Below are 12,799 nucleotides of genomic sequence, written 5' to 3' on the forward strand. Positions count from 1 at the left end.
GTCGACTTGCGCGGTGCTGAAAGTTGGCCAGTGTCAGAAAGTCGCAGAGCCCCATCTCTGAGGCGCTGTTTGATACCGCTGCTGTGAGGAGAGTCCATGCCAGGGCTTCATGTTGTATGTGCTGCTAAGCTTGGATTGTAGCTTTAGTTTTACTATTATAGCTACTGCCTGTGTGAGTAGAGTTTTAGCTTTTCTATTACTCTTTTTCTTGCCTTTGGAAAAAGACAGTATGTTTCTTAGGTTATAAAAACAAGACCAAGAAGTCTACTGGGACCTGTACGGAAGGTTCTTTGCTTTGTTGATATACACTGTTTCATTGGAAAGTGGCCAGAGAAAGCTAAAGATGAAGAGAACAAAGCAATATGCAGCTGAAATAACAGCCGTCACTTCTTCCATCAACACATTAGACAGACGAGATAATTTCTACTGTTGCTGGTATTGAGAGACGCATATAGTACAGTACATTACTGCTGTACCTTTTAGGAACTATTTGATTTAAGCAAAATGAAGAAATTCCTGATTCTGCACAGGTTCCAAAGTGTAGTCTAGATGTGGCTTTAAATAAGTATGATGTTTGCTTCCAGGATACATTTACTAACTTTATGCATTCCTAGAGATACCTCTTAAGGATGGAACAATACCAGAAACTTGTGGTATGATATTTCCACGATAAAAAGTCCAAAGTAGAATATTTGTTACAATATTAATAAATGAAAAAAGATAAAAACATTTCTTTTTTTAAATAATAAATCAGTGTTTTTGTATGAGTTTCCTTTTAAGCTAAAGTGTTCCTGCTTTTCTTCTTTATTAAAATATATTAAATATATAAAATAAAAGTAGCCAGCCATGGCCTAAGTATGTGCAAAAAATTGCCGTGAATAGTCACTGGCACTCATGGACTGAAAAAAAAATGCAGCCGCCAGTAGTAGTCCTTTTATCAAATAAAAAAAGAAGTTATATTATTGCAGCAGCTGGATCTTGTAAACAAAAGAAGTCACTCTCAAAGTGGAACATCAGTGTTTTTAGTAGCTGGTAGGTAGGTTTAACTTTCTCTGGTTGGTAGCTGGTTCTGTGGCGCTGGACCAGTTGATGTGGGTATCACCCCGACCACTGGGGGCAGTATTGAGCAAACTGCTGCTTGGCGCAGCAGAACAAGGACAAGCCCCATAAAGGTGAGATTTATGCTTTACTGGAGGTGTTTTTCAAAGTTTGTGGTATAATTTTTCAAGAATAAAAGACTTTATGGGTGGTTACTAAGTGGTTGGTTTTATATTTGTGCATCTATGCATCGCATTTCTGTGTGTATACATTACAAGTATAAGCCTTTTCCTTGTAAACGGTAATACATAGCCCACAGAAGCTTTAACTTTTAAATCCCAGCAGTCCTACCAATCACTTGTCTCCACTCTGAACAGTGTGAAGACAAAGCCAGGAGACTGAGTTTCCATCAATCACACATCATTCCATCTATCGTTACTTATTGGAGCAAACAATCCTTAGAAATGGCAGGGTTATACAAATCAGGTTGGATCAATTAAATAAATAAAAAAAAGAAAAATCAATAAACAAGAACATCATTGTGAGTGTTACACTGTTCCCTTTATTTCCTTCTCTGACACGTCCTGTCTCACCCATAGCGCTCCTTTCTTTCTCACTCCCTGAAATCTCCTTTCATCTAACATTCACCTTTTGAAGTTTCATGCCTTTCTTCTCATTCTTTGTACATCTGAGCATTTTGCTATTATGGATAAAGGAGAAGAGCATTGAATGAACACTCCTGTGGTACAGTACATCAATGGCCTGTACTTTGCGGACTTACATTCTTAGCGTAAAAACACACAGTTTGGTGCAACATTGCAGCTACTTTACTTTTTGCGAAGTCTGTGGTTAGGTGGAAAAACTAAACACTTCTTTGTGTAAGTGAAGCATATGAAATTAAATTAATAAACGTGATTCATAAGCTGTGACGCAAGTGCATCCATCCTGATAACATCAAATACTGATAAAACAGAAGGGTGACAAATGAGGTGTGAGATGGAGAACGAAAGGAAGACAAATGAGTAAATTCAATAACAAAAAGTAAAGTTATAAAAGATAAACTTATTGCTTAATTTAATGCTAACTGTAATATTTTAACAATAGTTTTTAATTGGATACATCATATTGCAAGTTAAACTACCTTCTAAATAGTTTTTGTGTTAGTTCACCAATTAATTAATTCCGTCTCTTAACTATTACCGTTGGCATGTAACCACAGAGTGATGCTTCACACTAACCTTTTGACCACAAAGAATGTTTCAAACACCTTGGTCCATCATCATTAGTTTATTTAGTTCAGATAAGTACATGCTGAATCACTGAAATGTTACATTTGCTCAGTTTTTGCACAAAAACAAAATGGTAAAACACCTGGTGACATAACACCATGGCCTAAACTCAGAGGATAGACAATGTCAGCAACTAGAGTGAATAAGAGCAAGTTGTGGATCTACACCAAACTGTGCTGCTTAGTGTTTTGATCCTGGAACTCCCAGAAAATGCATGTTAAAAGTTTTAAATGCACCCCCGTATTTTAAAAGGCATGTATTTTAAATGCAATGCCGTTTTAAGAGCTGACCTGGCACAGTTGTGCAGAGCTGTATATAGTATAAAAATGTTCTTACCACTTCATAATTCAACACTGGGGAGAGGCATAGCTCGTAAATTGTTAACATCTTATCCTGAGGTAATCATAACATCTGACTGTTAGCAGTGGATGCCTGGATCACATCATGTCTAGCACATGAACGGAGCCAAGGGCAACTGTAACCCATAAATGTTATACACTATTCTACACTACTATGAAGAAACTGCTTTCAGATACAATTGACATACTTATGTTCTATTAAAACATGACTGAACACACTGTAATAACAGCATTTCTGTTCTCAATTGAACCCAAGATTTTGGATCCATAGTCTGTCAAAATACTCTCTTCTCTTGTCTCTTGAATAATACTATTAGACACATTTTTAAGCATAAAACCCTCTCTGCTCATGTCTTAAATTTCAGGAGTAACTGTTAACAGTTTGTGTCAAACTGTCTCTGTCAGGTATAAAAACTTGTAATTCTCTGTTTTATTGGATAGTTTTCAGTGAAGCTAGAGAGAGAGAGAGATGGCCAGTATCAATATGCAGTAGGGATGTAATGATCCCAAAAAGGCATGGTATGATATTGCCACGATACAGTCCATGATACAATATTTAAAAATGAAGAAAAATAAGAAAAAATGCTACTTACCAAATAACAAATCAGCATTTTTTGTATAATGTATATAAAATATAATGCAGCAGTCAGTAGTAGTCCGTTTGTAAAACACAATAAAAGAATATATTATTGCAGCAGCTCGATCTTGTAAATAAAGTAAGTAACACTCATAGTGTAACATCATTGTCGTAGCCTCTAGGCAGGTTTAACTTTCTCTGGTTAGCGGCCGTTCCGTTCTCCCCAGGAAGTATTTAATTGCTGATTACTCCTCGATAAACATGTTAGACCTACAGTTTGTCTCATGCTAACACTACTTTCATTTTCCAGTTTTGTCCGTGGGTGTGTATAGGATCTGTTTGTTCTTTCTTGGGTTATTGTTCCTCCCGATCTTAAAGCACATTGCATTAACTGTGTCTTCCACACTGTGCTACCAATGAACCATTTAATAGAAAGCTGTATAAACAGTGTCACTGTCATGAGTGGCCAATTATGACCCAGATAAAGGTCTGGTAGATGATGGTGTTTGTCAAAATCACTGAATCACTTTGAAATAAGATGCTTGTGGAAAATCCAGTATAAATGATTTCTCACTGCTCTCGCTGTGTCACAGTGAGGAAACAGCTTAGAGACAAAGCTCGGTAATGGAAAACTGTGCAGTCATAACAAAGTTGTGTTTTTCCAGATGTAGCAGCGGACCCATAAAACACATCTGGTCTTGATTAGTGACAGTTTGACAGCTGTTAACGCTGGCTAGCCCAATTTAAAACAGCACTGTCTGAGGCACATTTTATAGATTGCTGAGTTTTTCCACATCGGCAAGCTATCAGAGTGCACTTCATTAACGGGCAAGAGGCAAAAGTAAAAGACAAGCAGCTTCAGGGAAGTCGGAAATTCAGCTGTAGAATAAACAGCACATGTAGTACCAACACTGTAATACTTGTTTTGTAGAGATGCATATTCTTCAAACCTGTTGATATTTTTCTATATCAGTGACTTCAAGTGCTGAGCATGGTCTCTGTGTCGCCCTCACCTTTCTTGATCTTGCGATGGAAGTTGATGGCGTCGACAGAGGCTGTGACAACATTGGTGTTGCAGTGCCGAGCTGCCACAATGCCAGCAACCTCATCCATCAGCTTCATGGTAGCACCTGTTTCAGACACATGCACACAGTTTGACTTATTAATGACTGACAGGATAAGCACTGCTGACTCAACCTGAGGAACAGTTTTAATGTCATTTCTCCCCTGTTCTCTCTCCTTATCAGTACAACATGGCTACAGTATGTCCTTCAGACAGCATCACTATTGAAAGTCTAAGTCTGAACATATACAGTTTACTGAGTAGAGAGCAATCTTTTGATGAAAACCATGTGACACAACAAGATTTTTTTGTTAAATGATTCCAAGGTTAAGAATGAACTAACATTGACTGTTAGCTCTGATTGTGCACTTTACAAATAAGACTTGTACAACTTCTGATATACAGAAAACAACTTGTGGTCCACTCTTGTTATCATGAATAAAGCATTGCAGTCTGTAGGATAAAAGCAGTCATTAAGGTGCAGCAACTCTTCTACATGTTTGAGATGAGACTGAAGCAAATGCTAATGGGTTTCCTGATGCAAGTAGAAAACTATCCACCTGAAGCTAAATTATGAATGACTCTCCTTGCCATTTCCTCATCATTATCTTCTTATTCCCACTAATTAGTCCACTGTGTATTATGTATCAGTCAGTGTTTCAGTAGGCTGATTTTCAGCTGACAAATGTGATGAATGTTAAACATATACGGTAATTTTTGTTACTGTACACTCACTTTAATGTCAGTAATTTAAGCAGACTGTTGGTCCGCTCCAAATAACATAAAAAACCAAAACAACATACAGTAAATAATCCAAACATTCTTGCAGGAAAACATCAATGTGCAGCAGTGATATTCCCGGATGGCACCGCCAACATTAGCTCAAAAAAGCACTGTTTCTCATTTTTAAACAAAATAAACAATTAGATTTTTAACAATGTATGATTTGTTATTTCACAGAACTAGGGGTTAAATTTATTTTAATTGTGCCACCCCACTCTGAGTCTGTGCCCCAGCCTGGCTACCCAGTCCAAAATTTTACAGATCCACATCTGTAGGAAAGTCGCGCTTCTTATTGAAAGACCACTCTCACAAGAACACTGACAGTATTATTAAATAGTTGTATTCTCTTATTGTTTGTATTGTCTGTTTATGTTTTCCTTATATCCTTATAAGCGACCTGCACTTGCGTGAATAATGATTGTCCACACCATGTAGCAAAGACTGAAGAGGCATAACACTGTTATACCTGCACAAAAGTCTAAAAAAGGCAGTTCGGGTGTTGTGCGTCCAACGGATAACTTTGAAATGAGGTGGATGCTGCTTTCTTTCAAAGGAAAAGCTTGACATTGTGGAACAGACATGTACAGTATTTGCTTTCTTGCCAAAAGTTACATGAGAATATAGTTAGCATCCTCCTTCCAAAAACCAAAAAATAAAAGTGACAAGTTGTGGTTTTATGGAGAGTTATGCACAAGATAGTTTGTTTTTTTTACATGGATTAAAAAACTAAATATATACAAGTGTTGATCAGCAATTTTTAGAGATGCTTGTAGACAGATTTAGTTACTTCATGCAAACATCCATCCACACAAATAACCAAAAGGTGCTAAGGGGTTCTAGACTTACAAAATCTTCTTTTCGAGCCCCTTGTGGAGTATTTCACTTTATCAAACTTGAGATGTGCCATAACTCTTTCTACCCATTTAGAGTGCTGTGCTGGCTTGGCAGACCGTGCACTGGCTGTTTGATCATTTATACTCTCAATTAAATCTATCACAGTTGGAGTCCACTGTAAGTGCAATGAATTCAGAGAACATCAGTCTCTGTGGGAGATGCACCTACAAACATTTAACATCCACCTTTCGGCATACAGTCTATTTGACACCAAAAAGATGGGTGAAGTATCATTTTTAAGATGAGAGAGCACATCAAGCAATCCATCATCAAAAAGTTTACAGAGTACTTTCCTGCACTAAAAGCTTACAAATGATTTGGAGCTGCAGATTACGGTAATGCTTCAATTACATGACTTCCCAAATGGAGCAGAGCTCACAAAGTGGACGCAGAGGAACTCACAGATCTACACCTGCATTTATGAGAACACACTACACCTAGAGCCTTGGCAGCCTGTGTCATGTGTGAAGGAAACAGTTGTTTGTGGGTTCTCACAGAAAGTGGGACATCTTGTATGGAGTGGGCGGGTTGTAAAAGGAGGTGGCATCTGTTTCTTCTCACATCAAGTGAGTGTGCATGCATAATGTGTGTGTTTGTAAATGCATGCTCTTTTAAGGATAATCAGACCCTTTACTAGACGCTCCAGTTGCCCCAGTCGTTCCCTCTGAGCTGAGTTTTGTACCCGTCATGCTACCGAAAATCAATAAGTCTGCTTACTGACGGCTGTTTGGCTCCCAAAGACTCCTACCATCTGCACTGTGTGGCTCTATTTATGACAGCCAAATGTGTGGGAGTACAAACAGAATGTGCCGCTTGCTCCCAAATGCAGCATTCACTGTAGAAGTGGGCCCGCTGAGTTGATTAAAAATTAAACATGCTATTACTTTGACATCCTCTAATCCCAAATGGTTGCAGCATCATCTTCATTTTATTTTGCTGATAACACTGATACACAGAGTGGACGCAGGATATTTCAAAACATAAAATGGCCTGATGCTAGAAAAACTGAAAAGAGCTCTGACTTAGATTTGTGATTATATTGGTAAGTTCAGGTCAGGCAGTGTGAGAGTGACAAATCTTTCACTCCATCATATGAAAGGCTTCATCATCTTTGACTCAAATCAAGAAACTACATCTGTTAAAAAAAGCTCTGATTGAGGCTGCTGATGTGGCCACAATCACATAGGCTACAGCACATCAGCCTTAAAGTGTGTAGGCAAGGAAATACGCCACTCCTTTCCTTAAGTTGGTTGCAAGACATTTATGTTGTGAAAATTGATGAGATCTCACCTTCTGTAGGATTGAAAATTTCCCCTGGGTACAAAGCACAGCAGGCTGCTGCTATTCAAAGCCTGAAGTGGTCATGTCAGAACATGTAACACTTGATGGAGTGAATCATGACCTAACAATAAAATAAACTGAACTCCGTATTAGGCTAAAGTGAATCTAAACATTTTAGTTACATTACATTTAAAGACACCCTACCTCGTCATAGTGCCCCTCACCTGAAATTTCCTCACAGCTCACTCCTGATATTTAAAACTTACCTCTGCTGACTTTAATGGGCACTCTAACAAAGTCAGAAAGTATACCATAAAGCTCCTTTAATCAATATTTTTATTAACAATGGATCACAAGACTACTTGTACGTAAAAGGGGGCCACCCTTACTGGTAAACCCACAGAGTTCACCAGTAAGAACCAACAATTTCCCTCAGTTCTATGGTATTTTATAGCAACGTCAAGCTAATTGTTTTCCTTTACAGGCCAGCAAATGTAGTAGTTCAGTCTCATTGCTGTCATCTGCATTGTTTTCAGAAGTTCTTTTCAGAGGAAAAGCTACAAAAACCCACCTGCTCCACCTACTCTTAGCAGACATAGATACACATTTCCCTCAGGAGCTGGTTGAGACCAATACAGAGTTACTGTACATTATATTATGTCTATGTACAAGATAGTATGTCTCAATAGCAGGAAAGTCTTTCACTTCTGTAGAAAAAAAAAATCGCTCCTTTTCATAACGTAAGGATCACATCTCACATATGTTGTGATTTTCTGTTTATACCTTTTTCTCGTAATCATTTAAACTAGCACAGTACAGACTTTACTCCATCTCTTCACTCTGTTTTTCACTTCCTGCCGTCCATTTGAGTTTCACGCATCACCTATTGCAGTGTCTTCCTCTCAGGGTGTTAACATGGTCCAGTACCTTCCCTGAACTCTGCTGGCTGTCCCAGCTTTGTAAATTTCTTTTGCCTCAAACTGTGGGAAACCGTGCAATAAAATGTGAACAATATGTCAAGTCACCACGTCTCTTCCCCTTCAACAAGATTTGCAGCTATATACATATTATCTTTTGGAATTTTAGAAGAATATCTTAAAGGTCAGTTTTAACTGCTGAATGCTTCCATCAAAGCTTCTTAGTTCTAGAAAGACGGTTAGAAAGAAAGATGTTTTTTTCGTCCTCATAACAGTGTTACAAATCAGCAACCTTGGTAGCAGCAGTCATGCATTAGCTGATAAACTCCAGTGACATTAATCCCTGAAACAGTGACCCTGCATTTTTGAGGTTTAATCTCATTTGAGCTTCCATTTGTGAATATTACCTGGTGAGAATTATATTTATTTATGCTGCTTCTATGTAATGGCATGAGGGCTCTCATCAGGATGAAATGATCTTTAGGAGGTCATATGGGGTAAATAAAGGAATCATGAGGGACAGAGCAAAAGCCTTGCTCAGGATGCAAATGGTAATAGATGAATGCTAATATGTTAAATGGCTAGTCTGGAAGAGTCAAGAGCATCACATGACAAACTTTGCAAGGCAAGAATAAATAGAAATGCACAGAGGACTTGGTTATTAGTTTGGACTGTGAATGTCTGAGTGACTTTGAGACCAAGTGGAGGAGTGAGAGTGGGCTCCGGTAATGTTGTTCCCCCAGCGCCCCAATATTAGCAGTTCTTCAGATGTCTTGAGTAAACAAAGATGGTGCGTGTGGGGGATAATTACACTGGTCTGCTCGTGCTCTTCATTTTAGCACACTCTCTGAGGGACTTCCCACGGCCTAGGAGCAGCTACTGTATGAGCACTTTAAAGCTGTGAGTTTGGATGTTTGAAAATACTGTCGTTAAGCTAGAGTTAGTTCTGATGGCAGAGCTGAGAAGCAATTATGCACACTAACTGATAAAGGTCTTCATTATCTAAATTGTTGGATTTTTAGTTGCTTATTTTGCTACACACTTGTCACACTGTGGGAAAACGCTTCAGCAGTTCCCCAGAATGGTTCATTAGCATTCGTCATTGTCAGCAGCACAGCAAGTGTACATGTAAATGCAGATGTCTCTTTGCTTCAAGACAGTGATGTTAACATTTCATTAAGCAGTTAAGGGGAAAGGAGGGACATTATGGTCTGAATTTTGGATTAGTGTAAAGAACCTTTCAGCTGTAAGTGCAATATTCACTTTTTCTGTCACCTTCGGTTAATCTTCAACCAGTTTTACTTTCTGTTTCCTTAACTTTAAACTCCAGCAGTCAATAGATTAATAATGAATTAAAGCTACGTACACCATCAAGTCTTTTTAGCCTTTCTTAGCTCAATGTTTTCATTTTGTACATGTTACTGTTTGGTACACTTTCAATGCTTTCATGATCCCTGTTTCAAGTGAAAACCTGTGAGACAAATCAAGTAGATGACTACACTGTCCTTGAGTACTTAATATGCTCGTATTTATTAATCAACTGTTAATGCAACTACTGCAAAAACCCTCTTCTTGTACAGTTGATGTAAAAGGTTGAAGTGAGGCTCAGTGTGAGACTGTAAATGAGGACAAGCAAGGTCAAGCCAGCCCTGGGCCTGGTGTTACACATTCACAGGGTGACATGGCACAGTATGACTCTCCCTTTGCCGCAGGCTGGGAACATGAAAGGCAGAGCGGAGGGGTGGTGTGGATGGAGATGGTGTGTGTGTGTGAAGAGGAAAGACAACTCACTCCAAATGGGGAAAAAAGGAGGATTAATAGCTAAGTCTCCAGTGCAGCCCAGTTTGCCACGGGGCAGAATACCTCGTGATTAGGTTCCTGGTGACAATTTCCAAAAAATCGAAGAATGAGGCGAGTCTTCAGGGCAGTTCTTGTTACCCATCAACTCTATCTACTAATTTCAAAGCCTTTTAATTAGAAGCGCCGACACAGCATACAACGCTCAGAACCCACTGATGAAAGTGGACGAGAATATGACACCAAGAGACACTGACAGGAAACGTGTTACCTCTGCCTCTCACATTTTCTCTTATGACTTCCTAAATTTACTCCCCCCATCTCTTTATCTCTAGCTGTTCCCTGTTGGTTCTTCCTTTATCCACCACTGACAACTGCCTCCCTCTCTCTCAGTCCTTCTCATCCCCTCCCCAACATGTGCTTTAATCATGGACAGTATCAAACGGCTCCAACTGCCTTCTAATGAGCTGTTACTATAGAAACAGCTCCTGTTAACATTACTGCCACGCAGCAACCCACCCACATCCTCTTACAAAGTCCCATAAGCTGCATATTTTTTGTTTATTCCACCATTCCAGCTGTGGTGAACTTTACAAAGCAGCATCTTAACAGATGATTTGTGTAATGGACGCTCTGTCAGATAAAGGGCTTTCAGATAAAATGCATGTCTGGCTGAGATGCTAAGGAGTTACTGGCTCCTACAGATAAGTTTTCGAAATGCACAACTTGACCTTCAGTTTTTAATAATCGTGGCTCATTTCTGTCATTTTTTATCTGGGTAATGCGTTTTCATTACTGAAGCATCTGCTCCATTTTGATTAATATCAGTTGGTAGTACACCTACTGTAGTGTGGGGGTGAGAGGACGTCACCAATGCTTTTGTCCCCCCACAACTTTTACAATTTGATTTCACTACATTCTCTCTGTGAAGTGCCTTCTTGCCAACCAGCCACATCCTCTCGTCTGCAAAACGTTTTACAGTACACACACATTGAGAATGAACTGACAGCATGTTTGAATCGCTGAAGGTACCTGTCCATTTCCTTCTTTCTGGGTTACACACACAGAGTCAAACACAGGCCTTACCATACCATTTTATGGCTTGCTGTGGTGTCGAATCAATTTGATGCAGGAAGTTACAGTTGGTGCCTATTCTTTCCTGCATTGATTCTATGTCTGCACTGAACACAAGTAAACACTCTCCATTCAGTTAATGACTGGTTTGAATGTGGTGAGGCTGCTCTGCTGTGGTTCAACTCATTCGAGCTCCTTTCACTCAGCAGTAACCATACCTCAGCTTTCCTCACTGCTTTCAGTTGCATATAACTGGAGCACTTCTACCACCTTGGAGTTTTAACTATATTAAAAAAAAATCTATAAAAGTTACTTTTTGGACTGGTAGCTTTAACGACTGACGTGGCACTAAGGTCAAACAGGCTCAAGTTTATGGGTCTCTCCTCCCAGCAGATGCAAAGAGGTTTTCAGAGGTAGAATTGATGGTGTTATTCTAGATTTGCTACTTTTAAATTTTAGTTCTAATCTAGCTCTTTGAGTACATTAATGTTTTTATTTTGTTTTTGGTTGCAGTAATGCTTTCCCTTTGGGATTATTGAAGCACACAAAATACATTTCAATCTGCCAGGGTAGGATGAACCATCGTCTCTTGTATAACAGAAGTTTGGTTTTCACCTCAGTGTCTCAATCTTTAATGGCTCTTCTCCTGAGTTTAGAAAAGGCTCCAACAGTGCACCTGGTTCAGCATTTTATTTCTTAGTTGACACAGATTTTGGAAGACAGAAGGCTGTTAAAGTAAAGGAAGCGATCCACACACTCTCATCACAAAGGCTGATCACACAAGCTCCAGTGGGCATACAGTATCGCTCTCTCCCCGAATCCATCTGTGTCAGGCAGTGATATGTTTATATACCCAACAGGCACAAATCAGAGCAGAGAACAGACAATATAGAGCTACAGCGCAGGTGTGTTGCAGCCAGGCAAGCTGGCTCGACTCTGTCACACACATTTGTCCTGTATTAAACCAGCCACTTTATAGGCACACATCTGAATTTCATCTTCTTTCTCTCACACACATAGAAACATGAAACGACTAAGCTTCACATACACATGGACAGAAAGAAAAACAAAGTGGAATGAAAGTGCATGGCTGCAAACATAAATAGGTGGCCTGAGCATATACCAAGTCAGTCACCAAGCAATTTTTGTTGTGCACAGATGGAAAAACTTTGGAAAGTATATTCATCCTCAAAATTTCAAAACAGCACAATTAAGTGGACATCTGATCATGTTTATGTTGTTTAATCCTTTTTTTGGCCCATTTGATTTAATCAAACGGCAGTGATGTCCACCTGTGGCAATTGATGATTGTTTCCATGGAAACAGGAGGTACGCTTCCTTGGAACATGAGGGAGGGAGAGGAGCGAGCAGGGATAGAGGAGGAGAGTGCGTGAGATAATGAGGAGAGGTGGGCAGGTGGTAAGAAGCAGCAACAAAGAAAAGAAAAGTAAGACAGAGAAAGAAAAGGAAGAATGTCGAGTTAATGGGCATCGTGGGCAAGTTTCTGTTCTTCTAATTTTTGCCTGCATTTGGAAAACACTGGAGACTTTCATCACAGGTGTCTACCTTTTGAGGAGCAATTGTACACTCACCCTCTCCTTGAACCACCACCTTATTGTGGTGGAGGGGTATGAGTACCCGAGTGATCCCAGGAGCTATGTTGTCAGGGGCTATATGTCCCTGGTAGGGTCTCCCAAGGCAAACAGTTCCTGGGTGACAGGTCAGAC

At 39.5% G+C, this 12,799-nt stretch overlaps 1 protein-coding gene across 3 annotated transcripts in view; it reads right to left on the reverse strand.

The window, feature by feature from the left end:
• Window positions 1-12,799, reverse strand: part of acot7 (acyl-CoA thioesterase 7) — a 53,129-nt gene that overhangs the window by 19,030 nt on the left and 21,300 nt on the right. For all 3 annotated transcript variants that reach the window (XM_020620027.1, XM_020620017.1, XM_020620036.1), the window contains one exon: window positions 4,277-4,393. In XM_020620027.1, the coding sequence (XP_020475683.1) occupies window positions 4,277-4,393 (117 nt within the window). The remainder of the gene's footprint in view (window positions 1-4,276; window positions 4,394-12,799) is intronic.

Source organism: Monopterus albus, unplaced genomic scaffold (genome assembly GCF_001952655.1).
Source record: "Monopterus albus unplaced genomic scaffold, M_albus_1.0 scaffold6.1, whole genome shotgun sequence".
NCBI lineage: Eukaryota > Metazoa > Chordata > Actinopteri > Synbranchiformes > Synbranchidae > Monopterus > Monopterus albus.